At 39.6% G+C, this 21,719-nt stretch overlaps 2 protein-coding genes and 1 pseudogene across 3 annotated transcripts; 1 reads left to right on the plus strand and 2 right to left on the minus strand.

The window, feature by feature from the left end:
- Nucleotides 1-107: 107 nt before the first annotated feature.
- LOC113463038 (uncharacterized) lies at nucleotides 108-9,443 on the minus strand. 2 transcript variants are annotated; one of them, XM_089928375.1, is made up of 6 exons: nucleotides 9,420-9,443; nucleotides 3,907-9,269; nucleotides 2,789-2,831; nucleotides 2,437-2,703; nucleotides 646-755; nucleotides 108-526 (listed from the first exon to the last, which is right to left on the minus strand). In XM_089928375.1, exons 2-6 carry the CDS (start codon nucleotides 3,985-3,987, stop codon nucleotides 485-487), a joined length of 543 nt encoding a protein of 180 aa, XP_089784501.1. In that variant the 5' UTR covers nucleotides 3,988-9,269; nucleotides 9,420-9,443; the 3' UTR covers nucleotides 108-484. The 2 variants fall into 2 exon arrangements, with proteins under 2 accessions (XP_089784501.1, XP_089784502.1); XM_089928376.1 differs by lacking the exon at nucleotides 646-755.
- A 15-nt stretch (nucleotides 9,444-9,458) lies between these two features.
- On the minus strand, nucleotides 9,459-13,484 carry LOC103711919 (NAC domain-containing protein 17-like). The gene is made up of 6 exons (XM_089928374.1): nucleotides 13,093-13,484; nucleotides 11,754-12,031; nucleotides 11,353-11,643; nucleotides 10,117-10,630; nucleotides 9,613-10,007; nucleotides 9,459-9,510 (listed from the first exon to the last, which is right to left on the minus strand). The coding sequence occupies exons 1-5, from the start codon at nucleotides 13,337-13,339 to the stop codon at nucleotides 9,613-9,615; spliced, it is 1,725 nt and encodes a 574-aa protein (XP_089784500.1). The 5' UTR covers nucleotides 13,340-13,484; the 3' UTR covers nucleotides 9,459-9,510.
- Nucleotides 13,485-16,874: 3,390 nt separating this feature from the next.
- LOC120111826 (protein IRX15-LIKE pseudogene) lies at nucleotides 16,875-18,187 on the plus strand (annotated as a pseudogene).
- Nucleotides 18,188-21,719: the final 3,532 nt, after the last annotated feature.

Consider the following 21,719-nt stretch of genomic DNA (forward strand, 5'->3'; position numbering starts at 1 on the left):
GTGTTCTCAATCATACTGTAAATCTTTCTAAATCGAGCTTGCAAGCAGCCAAGTATATAATAGGATGAGTTGCTGAACTGAGGATTTAACCATTGCAACTTTGGCCATATCGGAAGTATTTGATATAATACTTATCTAGATCTAAGACATATGCATATCAGTCTCTGCATTTTATCCAATTATCTGGTGCTGCAGAACAAGACTATTTGGGTGCTTAAATCATATATCATTTTCTTGATGATTTGCCAATGATATATTTTTTGATCTCTGCTTCAAAGGAAACCAATACTATAAAGCTGCATCAAGGATTAAATATGGAAAGCAAAAAACAAAAAACAAAAAGAAAAAGGATGCCCTGTTGATCTTTTCAAGCCAAACATCTGCAAAGATTGGACTTTAGTCCTTACAAGATAGAATTACTGCTGGCATTCACTACTTGTGCAAGGGATGTCGTCTTTCTTGCCAAATACATCCTTGGTATCGGTCAGTATTGCTGGTTGTAAAAGATCTCATCGAAAGTCATTACCTAATGATACAGAAGAAGCATATCAATAATCAGATTATCGTAACTGTCAGAATGGCAGACACGGAAGCAAGAAGGGAAGAAGATAGAGTAGTAATTTATAAGTGGGGAACAGCATATACTCGGTTACAAGTAGGGCAAGTTGCACTTCGTTCCATCCATTGAAGGATACACTGCATGTGGTAGTGATGTCTACAATTGAGAATTAGCTTTGGGTTTTCTATATCATATTCTGCCATGGAAAAACATATAAAGGAAATGCATGAATAGTATAATCTTCTCATTAAAAGGAAAGTGAGATCATAACATAGTGTTAATTTAAACCTATAATAATAGTGTTATTATTATAGTGTTAATAATATAATCAAGCTGTTTCTAAGCTGTTACACGAGAATATATGAAGAATCACTCATGATCTAACTTCACTATCAATATATTGGCTATATATTAACCTGGCTACACTGACCTATGCTCCCAAGTCCCAGCTACACAAAGCAGGAGTTTTGACTTGTCATCATCAAGAACCACTCTACATGCTGTGGCACTCCAAGTCCTCTTACTCTATAGATGTTATCTAGAAATCTTCGTGACTTTATTTTATAGTGCAAGAGTTTCTAATTCATTTGAGGGTGTTTGTTGGATTTATGATATGTTTATCAATTGGGAGCAAAGTCATTTACTTAATAACAAAATTAATGGCCTGAAGTTCTAGTCTCTTCTACGGGCAATGGTAAAATGAACATGCTTTGGCAAGCTTTGGATTGCAAAACTCACAATCTGTCAACACAAAGGTAGCTCACTTCTTGCTTCATCAATGTCAGATGTACAGGTCATTAGTATTATTGGCTTAATTGTATCGCAACAAATATGGCAAGTTGATATTATCTGTAAAGAGAAACAAAGCATAGGAAGGATTAGGGAACATGAAACTTCTACAAAGGCTACGCTTAACTATGCTCAGAAATGCATGCCACCATTATAGTTAACTTTATAGTATTTTGGTTAGGCATGTTTCAGAAGCATAATATTGTGCCTGCATTTCACTGACAATGGTGCAACTCCGTAATATTGTACAAAGCTACTTAGTCAGGGATGAGGAACACCTAGATGTGTGGATCATTAACCATATAAATTCCAAAAGATCATGCTTGCAGTTAAGTGGATAGAATTGAAAGACAGTTAAGATTCTACTGTACAAACATTGCATGCAAGATTGAAGTTTCAGTTGAAATGACACCTGAAACTCAGTTTTGGTCAGTTTCAGTAGTTCAACCGAATTTATCTGAAATCATTTCTTGAGCCATTTCTTCAGTTCTTTAAGCACATAGACTAAATAGTGTTAATTTTGATCATTCTATTTTATTTTTTTCACAAGAGAGGGGATATTTGTTCATTGATGAAAGATTTAATCTCTGAGAAATATTCTCTTGAGATTAAATATTGTTTTTTGTAACTTTTCTAGAAAAAAAGAAATTGAAGCATCTGGGAGTTTTGTTCGATTAAGGAGAAAGGAGGTCACCCTACATATAAGAGAGTTTTTAAGTTAAAGGGAGAAAAAGGCAAAAGGTTGGCAGAAAGATGGGAAAAGGAATTAAAAAGTAGATCAAGCATCCTAAATACTGGATTCTCAAGAATTAAGCACAAACTGCCACATATTAGCTTAGATCTGATGCGTTCTTGGGTGGTCCGCATCTACTTGTAATTTTGTTTTCATACTTCACAGATTATTAGTTGTATGGTCATATTTGTCACTTTGCATGGTGGTGATCATTATATCTGGTTCATATGCATATGCAACTTTATGTTAGTGTATTTTACAGAAATTTAGAGGTGGAGTTCCTTTTTCCTTTGTTTTGCAGTTAATGAAGCTGTAGATCCACCAAGTAAATTTGAAACTTATATTGCTAATGTACCTTCCAAACAGATAGGACATTCTTTATCATCTAAATCACCAGATAAAGGCTGTGCATCAGTTCTCCTAGTCTCCTTTTGTGGTGTAGTGTCACCCTTGTGGGTTGAAGAAACCATTTTCTCATTCTTGCTTTCTGTGTGCAGTGGTTCAGTCCTTTGAGTTGCATTCCCACTGATTGTTATTTCAGAAAAACTTTCTGCTGCCATTACATTGGCCTCATCAGACCTCATCAACTGTTGCTGATATGGTTGTTCGTTATTTGTTTTATCTGTAAAACAATTTGTGCTATGATTTTAGGTGATCGGAAATGCCTTTATCATCAATTATCAAATTTTTCTAGCAAACCTACAAACCTTGATTTGATGACGAAATCTGATTCCCTGATCTTTGAATAGGCTATACACGAATCCAGATAAAGCAAGAAAGTAAGTTAGTTATGATCAGCAAGCAGTCATCAAGCTATTCAAATTGGAGAAGTATTGAATACTTGGATAACGTAAGCTCATTTATCGTGCTACACAAAAACAAGGGTAACTATATACTGTCATAACAACGGTCAAGATTTCCACCAATCAGAATATGTTCAGTATCAAATCAAATACCTGTATGTTTAATCCTAACAGGAAGGCAAGACTGAGCTATTCATCTAACAAACCATGTGAAATTTTTTCGTATATTGCAGTATTAATTTTCCACAATGTGATATTCTTAAAAGGAGAATCTTTTACAGTCTCCTCCACAGAAAAAAGTTACATTGCTCCCATAAACATTTGTGGAGGTTGTAGAGTTCTCATGCAACCCACCTGTAGTCCTATCATTATGGATTATATCTTCCTTTGTGCAATCTAAAAAAACTAAAGACATGTCAAAATGATACTAATAATGATTTTTACTACTTGTGAAATCACAGATTGCGACTATTAATACACGTTGAACGATGGTTCATAATATGTCTTTCAGGCATGACCAGGATGGCATGCATATATTGAGAATCAGTCCTAATCTTCTTTTTTTTCTTTTTCCTTAAGGAAAGGAAAAAGGATTAGGTCATCAATGATCAGTGAAGAGAACTTATGGTAAGATTGGCCTAATGGATCAAGTATGATCCACCACAAATCTGAAATCACTGCAGACATAATTAAAATTATTATTGCTTTGTTCAATGATTTTGTCTGGAAAATCTGCCAAAATATTTGTTTGATTGGTATCTGTAACAAGCAGAAGGAAGGTGGAGAGTCCTTCTTCCAAGATCCTCTGTTTTCAATCAGACAAACAAAATCACTGCCCATATAAGAGAGAAGAAGATAGCAGACGAACATATTCTCTTCAAGCAACCGAACATGAATAAAATCTCTCTTCTTCTTTATACTTTTTTCATATAAAATCTATCTAAATATAAGCTTTGGAAAACAATCACGACAAAGATTATACGAACAGAGCAAAGACAAGAAGGAAGATGGTGGGGTCCAACCGGTTCGGAAGCGCCTGCTGCACTTCTCTGCTCTCCTCCATGGTTGTTCTTGGCACGCGGGCGAGAGCTTGATGAACCCATGTTTCGTAATATCAATCCACAATGGATGCACTCTTATATATCGCTCTCTTTAAATAGCTTCTTACCTTTTGCTCCTCTCCTTTTCTAATTCTAAACGAACTGTTCTTATCGGATAATCCGGAAATTTAAGCAGACTAGGATTCCTTTAGCTTTTCTGTTTTTGACTTGTTTCTCAAAAAAATTATAGTATATAAGGTGCGTTTGTCTACGCATCACTATGGAAAGTATCTTGGATACGAGAATATAGTTTTATATACGGGATAAATCATTCGTATTCGGCAATATCAGATAATATATGTAATAGCCAGGTTTTTTTAGGCTAATGGGCCGGCCCGAGAGGCCAAGGCCTATTAAGATCAAGCAAGCCCTGGGAGTACTAAAGCGATCCAAAGACCAGCCAAAAACTATGGGAATCATCTACTTAAGGTCTTCTTCTTCTTTGATTTTCACAACCAGAATTGCCAAAAATCATCGTCGATTCCGAGAATTCTTTTTGAGGTTCTTCCTCCAATTTCTGCTGAGAAGAGTCATCGGAACACCTCGCCAGATTGAGGGAAGAGTCCTTTATCTTCTCCTCCTCTTTCTTTGATGTTTTGGGCCTTCATTCCCTTTGGTTTGAGCCGGCAATCACCGAAACTTCTTCCGAAACAGGGCACCCTTGTTTCGGTCTTCTTCCACCAATTTCGACCGACCGACCACTGCTGTCGACTGCCCTCTGCTACTCACCACTGTCACTTTGCCGGACCATCACGGTCAAAGCCACCGGCCGCCCCCTTTCCCTTCTATTTTGCCAAAAAAGAAGAAAGAAGAAAAAAAGAGAAAGAAAAAAAAATAAGAAGAAGAGGAGAGAGAACCATCCCTATCTTTCTCTCTCTTATTTTCTCTTTCTTCTCTTTATTTCTTTTTCTACTTTCTCTCTCTAAAAGATCTATGGAATCCAGTATTGGGTCCTGTCGATATGATCTACGAACTCGAGTTGTCCCCTGTATAGGGCCCTGATCTGCCCTGGTGCCTAGGCTGCCTACTGGAGCGATCACCCCGACCCTGTTGAATATTTTTTAAATCTTCATTGATGAACATGTTGATTAATCTTAGCTCTAATTGAGTCCAATTTATTGAGCGAATCGTTTAAACCTGACACATATGAAACCACCGTATGTCTGGTCAAATCTTCTCGTATTATTTGATTAAAGTCATCAATTAAAAAATTAATTTTGTTGTTAATATTTTAAATAGGTCTAGCGGAGTCGCCTTAGCGAAGTCTGACGGTCTAAGATAAAAGAGGTAAGTAAACTTATACTTTTTACTAGTTTTCAAACTTATAAGTAAACCTAACACTTCTTATTCGTTTTCAAATTTCTGCATATTTTCCATGCTTATAATACTAAATGTTGATGATATCATGTTTTCTTAAAATTAAAGATCGAGCATACGATATTGTGAAACTCATAATTTTTTACAAAATAATAGTTTTTTTATAAATATTTTAATATTGATGACTTTTTTATAAACTATGAATTTTATATTTATGAAAATTATATTTTTGTTATGAAAAGAATAATTTTAATTATTCATTCTACGGTTAAATGCTTATTTATGGACTATGAACTCTATAAAGCCATTTAATGTTTTATTCATATATAATTCAAAAAAATATAATTTAAGAAATATGATTTAAGAAAATTTGTTTTAAGAACTATGGCAAAAAAGCTCTTAGATCGCTATATATGGTCCTTGAAGGTGGGGTAGATCAACATCCAGTTCCATACAACCCTACCAGTGGGTAATGGTAGAAGGCATACGACCCTGCCAACAGATAATAGTAGTTGGCAATATGACCCTACCAGCTGGTAAAAGTAGTTGGCATACGACATTGCTAGCGGATAGTAGTAGTGGGCATACGACTCTGTCAGCAAGTAGTAGTAGTTGGCATACGACCCTATCAGGAGGTAGTAGTAGTTGGCATATGACTCTACCAATGGATAATAGTAGTTGGTATTTGACGATTACAGCTCTATGATGGATATAATAGTGACCTTAACATTTAGTCTGAGAGAAGTAATTTGATCAATGATATAGTTAAATAGTAAATAATTTATAATTTTATTTATGCTATACACTTGGAACCTTGTTTATGACATATTGATGATATTGCATGCATGACTGACTTTATCATATGATACTATGTAATGTTCTATCTTGCAATAATTATTATTTTTACATTATGATGCATCGATTTATACAAAACCTCATGTTTGATCCGGTAAGGTTGTGAAAAGTTTACTTATTAAGCCGCATCGCTCATAAATCTCTATTTTTATTTTTCTCTCCAGATGAATGGATTAATAGGAACAAAGGATGGTCTAGGCTTGGAGTTCGTGCTAGCAAACTTGGCGATCTATATGGCGAAATTTTAGTTTTTCAGTTGATGATGAATTTGTAGCTTAATAATTTTCTAAAATTTGAAGATTATGTATTTGGTATTTATGTTTGGATTTAGAAGCTCTGGACCAATAATGGTTACATTTAATAGATAATGAAATTGGATTCTTATTTATCCTATTTTGTTTGAGATGAATTTAGAAACTAAATGAAACGTTTGTCTTCGTATTATCGTGGGTTGTATCTCTCGGTAGCACGGCCATGTCATACTCTAGATGTGGAGCATCACAATATATAATATACTTTCCAAAAAAAATTATTATAGAAGAAACATGGTTTATGATTAAGGCATTTTATTATGATATATTAAAATGTTATTTCTTTCAAAATGTTGTTTTTTCCCCACCGGTTTGCTTTGGATGGGTGTTGGATTTTTTATTTTTTATTTTTTTTTGAGGGGAAGAGAGAGAGAGGGAGAGTCCCATTTATTAATTGAAATATGTATCCCATGCAACCTTCACTCCCATGATATAGAATTGGCTAGCCATCATGCAAAATCCTCCTTCGTGTGGATCTGCTTACGTTCATGGATGGTTGGTCGAGTTTACATTTGCTGATAGAGGACAGTGTTGGAGAATTCCACATATAGAACTCCATTGTTGTTTGGGTCAGCGTATCACTTGCCTTCTCATGGTCAGAGTTGCAACTGGAGTGGATTCACTCACCACCGATCATATCTAACCTTAAATAAACCCAATTCAATTTGAATTTAAGTTACTCCTACTACGCTAGGCTTAGAAAATTACTCCACTATGGATTACATAGGACTACCATGTACCTACTCTAAAGAAGCTTAAGTGACCCAAAATTAATCTAACATTTTTTTTTTCTAAGCCTCTTTGACTTTAAAAAAAAAAATTAAAAATCATTTTAATAATTTTGTACAGGTAATCATCCATGTTGTTGATGATGATGTTATATATGTGTGGTTAATCAAACTGGTTATTGATAATGTTTGATCTATTTGGGATATAACCGATTAATGTTTGAGGAAGAGGCTTGAAAAAATAGAAGATTCTCTGACAAACATGCTTTCGAACACGATTGGCGATTGGCGAACAGGGCGTCAGATTGGAACACTTTTGGTTGAAGAGGTCGACTTCGAAGCTATCAGTGGCGAGCTATGCCATGGACCTAGGCACCCATGGGGAGAGAGAAGGTGGCAATGAAGGCTGAAGACTAAGAAAGTGAAAGAAAAGGGCAGATGCGAATGGGCAACGACGAAGGAGGCAGAGTAGGAAAGAGAAGAAGAAAAGAGAGATTTTTTTTTTTTAAAATTAAGATATATACTTGAGCGACTGCAACTCATCCTACAGCCATTTCGATTGTAAGTTCACTAACCATAAAATAATCTTAAGCTACAGCCGAGCGATCAACTCAACTTACCATATAATTTGAGCTGTAGCTATCCAATTTGAGTCATAGAATGCTGAGCATTTAGACCCTCTAAGAGATCTCAATAATGAAAAAATGGAGCACAATATGGTTGAAGAACTTTGCAAGCAAAACATACATTCAAGTACCATTTTAATTTGATAAAGATCGTAAAAAAATGTCTTTTGTGTCCATATCTCCATCAATAGTTCGAACTAGGATCACTGAGCACCAAAATAATTCTTCTGATGAAATCCAAATAAGATTTGGCTTAGATAAGAAAACATAAATTTCATAATTTCTGTTTTGATGTATCAGTTTTCGAATATTTATAGATATTTTTTTTTAATTAAAGAATCAGATGTATATAATATTTGATGAACATTTTCTTTTTTCAAGTCAATTTTAGGTGCCTCGAACTTACATCTGTATTTGTCCTTAGATTTCCAACACAAAATGTGCTTTTTCATCATCAATAATATATGAGAAAAACAAAAATAAAAGGAGAAAATTACAGGTCAAAAGAAAATTGCACCAGCATATCAACATTTTAATCATCTCTCTCTAAATAAATATAAACTAAAAAAATCAGAAGAAAAACTAGAGAAAAAGATAATTTAGCATGACCAAATGTTGATACTTTTCCATCTACATTCAATACAAAGCACCATAAAGCAGAGAACTAAAATTTCTCTTCAGAATAAAACTAAGCAATGAAATAAAATATAATGAAATAGAAAACTCCTCTGCCTTACTTATTTTCCCTTTACATCCCCCCCTCTCCCTCTCTAGAACACAAACCCAACCTTTATCATGTTGATTACAGGATGTAAACGGATTTAGTTTAACTTTTATACCGAACTTTCATCACATCAATAGCTGGATTTTCAATAAAATCAGTCCAGTTTAACTATTTTTTTCATTGAAAAGATCCTGTTATTTGATAAGATTGAAAGTATAGATGTCCATGGCTTCATGGAGTCTGATGACACCACACACATGGTTTTTGAAAATTCAAATGCATAAAATATGGTAAGCTCCAATATTCTCCATTTTTTTCCCCATCACAAGCATTCATTCATGTTATAACCGCAAGGCTGGATCAATATTTTTGTAGTAGGGAATATACGAACTAATGTAGCATTTTTGCAACCTAATGACCCGAAAAGAGATTTAAGAAATGACAAGATGTTGGCAATTAAAGTGACTAAATTCGGATGCTAAAGTGGTGAGTCAGATGACTGCTCTTCTCCACCACAACCCATGCCAACAATGTAAAATTCATGGGGTTGAGAGGACTCAAGCCTCCATGGGCAAAGGGTTGTGTATGGCACCAAATGTACCTTAAAATAGTAAAATTCAAGTGTAAAACATGACCGTTAGTGCATATGCTGCAGGCTAATCTCGTTTGGCATGTATTATCCAACAAGAATCTTGTGGACAAATGATCTGCCAAATAAACATTCCTGTGAACAAAGAGAATGAGATGCAGATCAATACATGAACCATTCGATAGCACTGGTGCAGTGGAAAGAATTCGTTCTGCGAATCCTCCATCAGCATTGCAGAAAAAAACTTAGCATGATGCTGACCAGGAAGTTGGCAGCATTGCTCACCTCTAATGATGCACAGCCACCATCCTGAGCGCCGCTATAATATCTAATATTTCTCCTTTCCTTCCGAGTAAATATTCGAGCCAACATATGACTTCTTTGATGATAGATAGAAAATGACAAAGATTGACAAAGATAGATCAGTAAAGCAAACAGCATATAGATGGATTAAGGTTGTTCCAGTAATATCATGTACCTATGACAATACGAACTTGTCCCATAAACCCTTGAAAATTTTTACTGCAGCTCCAATTGTCAACACCCAAAAGACAGCAACAAGGCCAACCAGGAATGAGGTAAATAGGAACCCACCATTGTGGCTCTCTCTCTGCCTCCCAGAAGCCAAAGTGCCTCCACCTGTGGTTCCATTTGGTTCTTGGGCTCCATTCTGCCCTGCTCTGAAGCTTGAAACGCGTCGAAGTGCTCTACTTATCAAAGCATTCTCTGAGGCTATTGCAGGACTGCTTGGTACAGACTCTAACAAAGCAGAGAGTGCCGAACCGAACCATGAGTCTGAGGCACTTCTAACAGGACTAATCTGCCCCTGGGTGTTATCCCCAGGATTCGATGGAGTACTAGCATATACAGCACCTACATCATTCAAATAGCACAAATAAATGAGAGAACGATAGCTAGAGTAACAGCATCCTGACCTTTCAGGAATCAGGAAGAAGCGTGCATGCATAAACTGATTAAGCACCTGATGCTGGTGGTGCAACAATAACATCATTTGACTCGGCAGCAGTCGCCGCACTGAAATCCTGCTCATATGTCCAGAGCTCACTGGTGATATCAGATTCTCGGGTTTCATAGGAATATGGATTCTGGACTGCTCCATCAAGAGCATCGAAATCTTCAGCTAAAAACATGGGTGCATCAAAATAATCATAAGAATTATATAATCCACCAGCATCTTGAATGATGTCCGTGTTGATGACATCATCTACTCTCCACTCTACAGACTCTGGGTCGTTGAAATCTTTGATCTCCAAGAACTCTTCATCAACTCTGAATTGGTCCTGCTCAGAACAAATGGAAATGGATGTTATCGCAGGATCCTTGGCAGGCTGCATGCAAGCTGGATCTGGCTTGTCAATCTCAGATTGTTGCTCCTCGCCGCTCAGCTCACAACAGTTGAGATTTCGTTCACCAAAATTAGCATCTACAAGACATGGCACTGCAGTATGGCTTCCAACTTCTGCTTCAGCATTAATCTGCATCAATAATTACAAATTCAATGGAATCAGACAACCATATCAACAACAATGGACAGGAGTCCAACATCTTATGGAAGCAAACTTTATTCAGTTAAAACAAGTGAATTGGGTCTGTGGATCTGTCATTTTTCTAACAAAAATGCCATTAATTTTCTAAATAAAACATTATACCAAAAGGAAAGGGGCTAATGGATGTTGCAAATACTGTAGTTATGAGGGGGAAAAATCCACTTACTTAACTACATCTTCCATGCTTATCTTTCACTGCTGTCATCCATTTCCAACTCTAAAGCAAGCTGGATTCACCCAATCCTATTTTGTCTCGCATTTCCTTTTCCCAGTAAGATATATGGCCTCCTTCCCCTCTAATCCCTTCCTTACCAATCAGCCCGATCTTAGAGGAATTCATAGTTATTCTTTTCTTTTAGCGATATCTTTTATATTCATTGCTACTTCTATATTTAAAATTTGTTTGCAAATGCAATAAAGACTACTCGTGTGCATGTGTTGTGAATTTCTCACTAAATATATAAACTGATAAAATGCTGGGCAGAATGGCTAATGGATAGCATGACGTTTCCATGTCTATTAATTTCTCAGATGAATTTGGGGATCATACAATCATGGTTCATGTGGAAATCCGGATATTAATACAAAAGGCATTTCCCAAGCAAACAGTTGAATCTGGACAATATCATAGTTAAGAGGGACCAGCATACCTCTGAAACATATGCAGAACATTTGGAAGGTTGCAGTTCATTAGACAATTGTAGCGAAAAGTCCTCAAGAAAGTCCATTGGAAGTCTACTCCCCTCATCACCCGGCATGCCGGCAGAGCTTACACTATAAGGATGTTCAGATGCTGTGTCTTCCTTGCTGTTCTGGTTTCTGGAGCTATTATTTTCGCCATCATCTTCCCACTCCTCTTCTATGAAAGGCGCACCATACTGTTCCCCATTCTTCGGACCAGGTCCACTCTTCCTAAAGACCTTATAAAGAGCATAAGAATCCTGCAAAGGTGGAGATCAATAGATGAGAAACTGGCAAAACCTTTATGGAAGATTTAAGTTAAATGGACAGTAAATATATTTAGACTGATGTTGCATTAGCAGTGACTTGCCTGCACGCTGTTGCAGCTCATGAGCAGCTGCTCATCCAAGGTATACTCGTGCATGACCCAATCGGTGCGCTCTCCTCTAGGAGCACGGCCATGGTAGTAAACAAGGGTTTTCTTGTTACCCACAGCCTTTGACTTCTGAGAGATGGCCCGGTCCTTTCCTGTAGTCTTCCAGTAGCCATATTTGGTAGCTCGATTTGATCTCGATCCATTAGGGTACTTCCTGTCTCTTGGACTGAAGAAGTACCACTGCTTGTCACCACTCTTGAACACTGATTTCTCTGCACATATCAACAAGTCATATTTCAGAATCAAGTTAGCCATCAAGGATAAACTCTCATCCTGCAAATAATGTCCTAGATCAAGAAAGAGCTAACTCAGCAAGCTTCAGTGATCAGGAAAGAATTCACTATTTCATGGTAAAGGATTACAATTCAGGTGCTTGGCAAGACCAGCAAAGAATAACTGAGAGATAAGAGAGAAGAGAAAGAGTGCGCACTACTAGCCGTTGTAGAATTATCAAAATAAAATGCGGCAATGGACTGAATTATCTGAATGAAGTAAAAGAAAAAAAAAGGGGGCAGGGAAAAGTAATATTGATACAGATGCTTCTACTTCTGCAAGAAAAGAATCATATCTATATCTCAGAATCGTAACATGGAGAAACAAAATTAGGTTCTGATAATGAAGAGGTCTTTAACAACTGCATCTACGAGAATTACTGATTCCTGGTAAAGAATAGTAGTTCAAATTGTCAGCAACACGAGCTAATGAATACGATAAAATCAAACTAAAGAAGTTGCCCTTATATCCATATCAGAATGACCGAATTAACTGAAATAGGTATAGGTACTGAACAAATCATAAACAACGGTAGGTGCAAAAGGAAGCAGACTCGGCAAGCTTGCGTCATGAATTAAGGGCAAAGAAGTCTGGTTCAGATGCTCGGCAATAAAGAAAGAAGCAAAAGTAGCCAAGAACAATGAGAAGCGGATGAAGAAGAAGCAAAATTTAAAACGCAAGAATCATGTTTAATACATGAGAATTAGAAGCATATGACCAAATTATCGACAAAGGCACCAGATGGAATTGTGCAAACCAAAGGGAATAGAAGCATATGACCGAGAATTAGAAATCCTATCCTCTCCGATTCACTTTCCCTTCTCCCTTGATAACGAAAGGAAATAGATTCAGAACAAGGAAAGGGGAGAAAGGAATCATCATGGACATCCAGTTATCCCCTGGAAGGAGTAACGTCCACCAAAAATTAGAATTCGAGATCGAATAAGAAATAAATAATGGAAGAAGAGCAAGAGAGAAGAACAAGATGGGGTTTGAGTACCAGGGAGCTCCCAAGGCTCGCACTTGTAGACGTCGACGTCGCCGATCATGGGGAGGCGGAAGCGGCGGCGGGAGACCTTGCGCTTGAGGTAGTAGAGCACCAGCTCCTCGTCCGTCGGGTGGAAGCGGAACCCCGGCGGCCACCACTTGGGGTCCCCCAGCGCCGCCCCCGCAGCGCCCTCGTCTTCCACGCCGTCGCCGCCCCCACTCCTCCCCCTCGGCCCTCGGCACTCCGGCGCCGCTCCCATCGTTGGTCGACAGTTGAATTCAAAAGTATACGAGATAAGAAATCGAGATAGCGGATCTATAAGAAGAAAAGAGAAAGCAGCTCTCTCTCTCTCCTCCCTCTCTGGTTTGAAGGCATTAACGAGGAAAAAGAGGAAGAAATTGGCCCTGGAAATCTCCGGTCAATGGAGTCACTCTCCATCCACAGACAAAGTCAACATCAGCAGTATATAGTATATATTAGGGAATTAACCAGCGTTAAGTAAGGTATGGTCTTCTCTACCATTCCACGCTTCTATCCCACCAACAGAAGCAGACCTGTTAAAAACTCCGGCTATTTTATTTATTCCAAAAAGTTGAGAAATAGATATGTATGAAATAAAAAAATTCTACCATCTAAGCAAAGTAAAGAAGAAAATAATAAGTTTAGTGGGCCAAATCCTCACAAACCTCCAAAAAAATAATAATTATATCCTAAGTATATGCGGCCAATTATAACCTCATATTTTCATAAAAATATTATAATTTATAGAAATAAGTGGTTATGATTAATATCGTGCACCACTGCAGAGTGCCGTGTAGAGTATATTTTTTCTTGATAATAGAAATGTAAAGAAATTTTAATGGTGGTTTCTTAGTCGGTATTAGAAATTGGTAATGTAGTATTGCAATAGTTTAGCAGTAATTGTGATATCTCTCAACTAATAATATATTAATATTTGTATGTACTGATATTTTTGGGATATATTAGTTTATAACCAGAGGGTAATCATTAGGATTTTTTTTTTTTGGGCTGAAAATAGGTTCTCCGTATATGTGTACGAATATATTCAATAAAACCAAAAAACACTAACTCGCGGAGTGCCAGTAGCAGCTCTTCCTTCCTTGCCCAAAAGATGTACCCTAAATGGTGAGCTGCATAGGCAGCCATCCAGTCGGCCGCCCTATTGGCTTCTCTAAATACATGTTTGGTCTGGACGGCCATCCTATCTCTTCTCATCATCTCTATATTTTGGATCAGAGGGTGGTCTGTGCTCTCATCCCTCAGTCTCTTCTGGATCCACTCGATAACCGCATGGAAAATGATGGAAGGGGTGGACAAAGGCCAGTGAGAAAGACAGCAAATACCTCCATAATTATCTTTTACCATCTTCTCTCATCCATGCGGCAGAAAAATTTAATCATCCCACTTTTATTTGCCTCATAGCAACTCTGCTATTCCGACCAAGATATCAGATCTCCACTAGATTGCATAAGACTGGTCCCCGGTCAGCGTCGATCGGGAACCATAAGGGCTTTCCACGTGGACAGTGGGCGTAATCCACGAGAGCCCTGGTTGCGGGAGAGCCCACTGACCTTTCCTTTTCCCACCTTCATGAAGCTTCGCGGCAGCTGCCCCTTCCCTTTGAACGTGTCAGTTTGCCACGTTACAACAAAACATATATTTCTTTTGATACAAAATAACAATATAAAATTGTTTTGGAGACATAAATTAAAGTTAGCGTCATCATGCTCGTAGAAACCAGCCAATAGCAATAAAAAGAGATAAGAGAGTACACTGATGTTGAATTAGGGGCAGAGTAAGAGGCGAAGACCTCCAAACCGTAAGTTGCCAACGTCCATAAAATAGAATCATGGGGTAATCTTTTAAGTTTCGTTGGTCAACGGTCAAATTAGTCCGGCAACGGGAATTGAGAGAGATTAGTGCAGGATCTCTGTGATTCTTCTAAATACTGTGTTCATACCTGACTTTTTCGTTTCCTTTTTCCTGATTAAACTCCGTTCACACCTGATATGATAGAGGGAAGCAGTTGGCGAGCGGAGAATATTATTCGCACATTGGATTTTTAGGGTTGTGCATAATGTTTATTCTGTTTGGATCGGCTACGGTGCATATTTTGAATGGCTGAAAGGCTATACATGTATGGGTAAGCTGTACATGCATGTTGCACATCGGTGTTGGCATGCTAAATACAATTCGGATGCAAAAAACCACAAATTAAGAGATGAGCGGCAGCTGTTCATTTTCAAGATGGACGAAATGGTATCTATCAATCAAACATACACAGTGCTTTATGATACGAAACATACAAAGCAAGCAATTATGACCTGCAATTTTTCATGCATCATAGATCATTTCATGCTTCAACTTTACTCACACCTAGTATCTTAAAGAAAAATGGTAGATTAATTTTGCTATCTAGCAAAAGTATTATTTCTACTTATCTTGCACGCATTGCAGTTTGTAGGGGTGCAAATGGGCCGGGTCGGGTCGGATCCTGAGTGACCCCGATCCGATCTGGTTTTTTGTTCGGGTTCTAATTTTGGATCCAGATCCGACCTGGTTGAAGATCGGGTCGGGTTCGGGTCGGGTTCGGATTCGAGTCGGGTCGGGTTCGGTCCGAACCGGGTCCAATTTTTTTATGCTTTTGAGAAAGAATTTGGGCAAATCTAATTTGGTCATATCATAATTATGAGGTGCTGGGTGACCCTGAAAGACTTGCAATTGACCTCCAGCCAGGACAGATGACCCCTAACTTACTAAGTAAGTCGGTCTACAAGCCAAATTTCATATCACACTATTTTTTGTCCATATGACTGATTGGACGGAACTTGGTGTCTCCCAGCTCCCCTCTCACGAGGATAAAAAAAATCCAGACCTTCTTCCAAAATCCAATTCCATTGCAGAAAACTGGCACATGACCCATATTCAGTTCAGCGTTCCCTCACTTAAAAAAAACAGAAACAAAAAAACAGAAGGAAAAAAAAAAGAAGCCAGCTACGGAGACACCAGAGGCATCAACAGTGTAATAGATTGAGAGAGGATCTTGACGGACCAATAGTGCCACAACCCACACAAAAAAAAAGAAAAAAAAAACTCTCTTTTGCTTTTTTTTCCCTCTCTCTTTCTCTCTTCGGGTCCATTCGGGTCGGATCGGATCCGTTCGGTAAACCCAGACCCGACCCAAAAAATGATTCGAGTCTAATTTTAGGACCCGATCCGGACCCGCAGGTCCTAAAATTCGGATCGGGTCGGGTCTACGCGGGTTGGGCCGAGTCGGGTCTCAAATCGACCCGACCCATTTGCAGCCTTAGCAGTTTGTAGACCATTTTTTGTTTCAACTTTGCTCGTGCTTGATATGATAGATGGAATTAGTAGATTAGTTTGTTGCCTACCTCAAGCCTAGGGTTCGTCAGGTATATCTCAAATAATACTTTTACAATTTTTAAATTAAAAAAATATTTTTTGAGAAAAAAAAAGAAGCCAAAGGTGCTCGACATGTGCTTGGTTATAAGATGAGCCATGATCATCTTCCACTACAAGAAAAACTATCTTTCCCGACTTTTGTCTGCCGACGCTAAGTAGAAGCGTCATCAATTTTTTTGGAAGTCTGGCTTCCGCCGACGCTTATAAGCGTCGTCGCAACCCATAGCTTGGGCCGACGCTTTTAAGCGTCGGCGGAAGCAAAAATCCTTTTTTTTTTATTTTTTTCCTCCCAACGACGCTTATCGTCGGAGGCCATTATCCCCCCCTCCCCTCCTCCCTGCAAATTCTCTCTCCGCCGCTCGCCCCCTCCCCCCTCCCCTCTACAAATCCCCTCCCCTCTCCCGATCCCTCAAACCCCCTCCCTTACAAATCTCTAACCCCCTCCCGATTCTTGATTAGATTCCTTCCAAGAAGCGAGAGAGAGAGAGAGAGAGAGAGAGCGGCCACCCAGGCCCCTGATCCCTCTTCTCCGGCGTCGATGGAGTTCGATGGAGCTTCCTCCCTCTTCTCCGGCGTCGGCTTCATGCCTTCTCAGGCCACCCAAGCCCCCGATCCCTCCTCCTATTGTAAATTAGAGCAGCGCACAAAAGAGATGAAGGGAATCAACAACGCCAAGCTCATCCTCCTGCAGTCCGCCAAGCAGGCAGGTGGCGGAGGCGGCGCCGGCGCCGGCGGTGGATCCACGGCGGCGCCCATGTTGTATCTCCTGGGGTCTCATCACCGTCTCTGGCTCATCGCCTTCGCCTCCTTCTTCACCTTCGCCGCCCTCCTCGCCTTCGTCACCACTACCACCACCCCTCGAGACCCCGGCCTCTCCTCCTCTAACCAATTTGCCCATGCCCTTTCTTCCTTCCGACACAACTCCCGTCTCCCCGACCCCGTCTTTGACGCCCTCGTCAACTACGCCGCCGCCTCAAATTCCAGCGGCAAGATGGGAGACGCCGACCTCCGCACCATCGCCGCCGTGCTCCGCTGCTGCGCTCCCTGCAAATTCCTCGTCTTTGGCCTCGGCCACGAGACCCCTCTCTGGCGCGCCCTCAACCACGGCGGCCGCACCGTCTTTCTCGACGAGAACGAGTACTACATCGCGCACCTCGAGGGCCGCCTCCCGGGCCTCGAGGCCTACGACATCGCCTACACCACCAAGGCCCGAGAGATGCCCGACCTCATCGCCGCCGCTCGCCGCGGCCGCCGGGGGGACTGCCGCCCCGTCCAGAACCTCCTCTTCTCCGACTGCCGCCTCGCCCTCAACGACCTCCCCAACGCCCTCTATGACATCCCATGGGACGTCATCCTCGTGGACGGGCCCCGCGGCCACGCCTCCACCTCCCCCGGGAGGATGTCCGCCATCTTCACGGCAGCGGTGATGGCCCGCTCCGCCGGCCCGGGGCCCACCGACGTGCTGGTCCACGACTACGAGCGCGAGGTGGAGCGGGTGTGCAGCGAGGAGTTCCTCTGCAACGAGAATCTCGTCGCCAACACCGGCCAGCTGGCCCACTTCCTCATCCCCGGCGGCAACGGCGCCACCCGCGACGACTTCTGTGCCAACAGCACCATCGCTGAGGCCGCCCAGTAATTTTTTTTTTCTTTTTTTTTTCAGGGGACAGCAAGGTTTTCTTGGGTATTTTTATATTTTTTTTTCCATAAAAAAAATTTATGACGACGCTTTAAAGCGTCGCTAATTGAACTGGTTTAGGAATTTTAGCGACGCTTAAAAGCGTCGCTAAAAATAACCTTTAGCGACGTTTTTCAAACGCGTCAGCAATTTTTTTTCCACTCCGACGTAGCCGACGCTTTAGTGACACTTTGAAAAGCGTCGGGAAGAAAATTACCGACGCTTATAAGCGTCGATAAAAGCCTCAAAAAGCGTTGCCAAAGCTCCTTTTTCTTGTAGTGTTCCAAGCAATTTTGCATATTTTGTACTTTATTGTTTGTCTTAATGTGGTTTTATGTTTTGTCTTAATTAAAAAAAAGGATTATACTCAAAGTTTCTTTGTTAATGATTAAAAGTATCTCAAATAATATGCTGTTCTCAAATAATATGCTGTTCTCAAATAAAACCACAATGCCTAGTATCTTGATTACACTAGAAAATTTACAATTACTTGTGGATATTGGTACTGCTGACACCCTGTATAGTAACTTTAATGTGCACGCACTAAATCCATATAAAGGATAAAGTGGAATAGGCTGAGGACAAAGTGAGATAGACTATAAAGCCTAGCTTGGAAGCAATTTAAAAGAGGTTTGATACGGCATTTCCAGTGTCTTATCCCAGAGATTTCGATGGATCATGGATAAGCTATCAGTTTATGACTTATGAAAATATCCCAAATGCTCGATAAACAATCCGATCGATCCAGTTGTATGTAGCATCGTACCCAAGATAATTCCTAAGGATGTCATTCCTAAGCTCTTGACATGACTCTTAAAACTAAAACTTAGACACAACTTAATGATCTAATGAAAAGCTGTTATATTTAGAGCGAAAGAGGCGACAGAGTAATTTGTTCCACAGTCAAAATAAAATGCAAACATCAATGTTCGTGCAGCATTTTCCTACCTCAAGAGAACTACATGTCATGCCTTCACTTCACTCGAGAGTCTCCAGTGCAAGGCAACAGCCTTCAAGCCATTCACAGATTCAGTGGAGTGCCGGCCAAGCTGCTACTAAAAAGCATCAAGAGCTCTGAGATCTCAGCCATGCATGCGCTTAAGATGCACGGGGTTTATGCGCTTAATTAAGCGAAGAAACGGAAGAGATTATGCCCGAGCGCGTGCGTGATGCGGGTGATGGCATTGACACATCACAGTTTTGGTCTCCTCTCTCTCGTTCTCGTTATTGTTTCCTTTCTCTCACTCTTTCTATCGACGTCGCTGCTATTCCTATCAGCATTAGGAATTCCCTAAATTTTCTTTCCCCGTTTTGTGTAGGTCAAATATAGTACGAACACCAACCAGTTCTACTCGAAGTCAGTTCCTTCCTTCTTCTTTTTTTCTCCTTTTTTTTAATATATATCTGAACGCTATAAAACTCTTGGCAATCAGGCCGTCGTCGTCCACCTCCTCTCCCGTCGCATCGAGTACGCCATCATGAACAAGCGCCGTCTCTCCGCCTGCTCTTCCTCCACCTTCTCCAAAGAGATCTCGTACCTCCACCTTCTCCAACAATGGTGGTAAGAGATCTTGTACGACCCCATTAGAATTGAATCGCAGTAATTTTTTCTTTATCTCATCACAGCATGCGGTTGGATCTTCTTCCACTGCCAATTACAACGGGGAGGACGATCCTATGACGAAGTTGACACTAGCGTTGCCGGCATATAGCTCGAATCATCGGCCAGCGATGATTGGATCATCTTCCGCTGCCAGTGACGATCTTATGACGGGGTTGACACTGGCATTGCCGGGATACGGCTCGGATCCGCGTAAGCTCTCCGACACCACCAATGAGAGTCGGGAGGACAATCTGATGCCAAGACTGACGCTGACGCTGGCATTGCCGGGGTATGGCTCGCGTGAGGTCTCCAACAAGAAGAAGGCGGCAGCCGAGGTAAAGATAGAGGCGACTTCTCCCAAAAAGTTGGCCGGCAGGAAGTGATGAGGAGAGAAAGGTCAGGCTAATGGAGGGGAGAGGGGGCCATCAATCCAAATTGGCATAGCCAAGAGTTGCCGAATAAGTATCGAGACCGAAGAATAAGTGTAGTAGCCATATCTAGAAAGAGATAGAACGCTGCTATTTTTATATTTCATTTTTATTTTTATTTATTAGTTGCAATATTATACTTGTTTTTTTATTTGTATATGACTTGATTGTGCTGGAGTTACTTGTATTCACACGCAGCTAAATAGTGATATTCTTCTAATATAATTTTGAGAGTTAAGTGCATGTCTGGCTGCAAAGAAAATTGCGTGAAAACTTAATTTTTTAAAATAAATAAAATTATATCAGAAAAATTCTTATATTAGACATTGTATATGTTTTATCCTCATTGCTCTCTTGACTTCTATGTCTAATCCTATTCTTTTAAATACATTTCTCATTATTCAACTCTGACTCAGAGAGAGAAAGAAAAAAAAGAAGGGATCCTCTAGTTATCCTGAAGGTGCCTCATACCAAGATGAATATATGTTGATTATCTTTCTAATTAATGCATAAAATGAATTTATTGATTTCCGATCACCATGGAGAAATAGCAATATTGGCCATTAAATCTGTAACAACATAGATACGTGCCAGCCCGAACATGGAATTAATGTGTCATTTATGGGGCTAAGAAATTTATTTTTTCACCTGCGTTGATGCATATAACCAACATAATCCTTTATATTGTGTAAAAGATTGAGGCCAAATTTATTAAGTTTGACCAACAAAAGACTTAGTAAATCTCTCTTATTGCATGGTCCTCATATTGGATTAACAAGTCGCATGCGAGTGTTTGCAGTTTGATGTTGCCTATTCTCATCTATATATTTACCTGGCACCATTCTTGACTAGATGAAAATAAATGTAACAACGGCATTTGACAGGATCAACTGGATAGCTATTAATCTTTTCTAGCTTGCACAAGGTTTCTATGACATTACATTACTATCCCATCAAAAATGGTCCCTCCTTCAAGATAATTAGGGTCTATTTGGATATTCCTACAAGATCAGGCTAAAAATTTTGTAGAATTCATAGATTGAGCTTTTAAGTATCACCATGTATCAACCAAACTCCACCTAGCCTAAATCCTATAAAATAAAATAAAATAAAAATAGCCTTCATATATTATTTTTCTTCCTCTATCTCAAAAGTTGGGATTTGATCTGGGTTTAGATAGACTCTTAGAAAACATAAGCTAGATGGGCCAACAGGCTTGATTTTTTAAGAATTTTTAGCCCAATTATTTAGGAATATCCAAGCATGACTTAAATTATTAAGGTGAAAAAGTATGGTATCTGCATGGAACAACATAGAACAACATTTCAGGGATTTTTTAGCATGAAAAGAGTAGGCCTATCAAAAGGTGCAAGACTCCGGGAGACATTGATATCTTGGGGGACCTTGATCAAATTTAGGCCACAGTACTACTGCTCCTGTGAAGCAAAATATTTATATCAATGTGAGATAAAATATTTCAGTGGTTGCA

Source organism: Phoenix dactylifera, chromosome 18 (genome assembly GCF_051530095.1).
Source record: "Phoenix dactylifera cultivar Ajwa chromosome 18, Ajwa_hap1_PhDact_Kaust_v1.1, whole genome shotgun sequence".
Taxonomy (NCBI): Eukaryota; Viridiplantae; Streptophyta; class Magnoliopsida; order Arecales; family Arecaceae; genus Phoenix; species Phoenix dactylifera.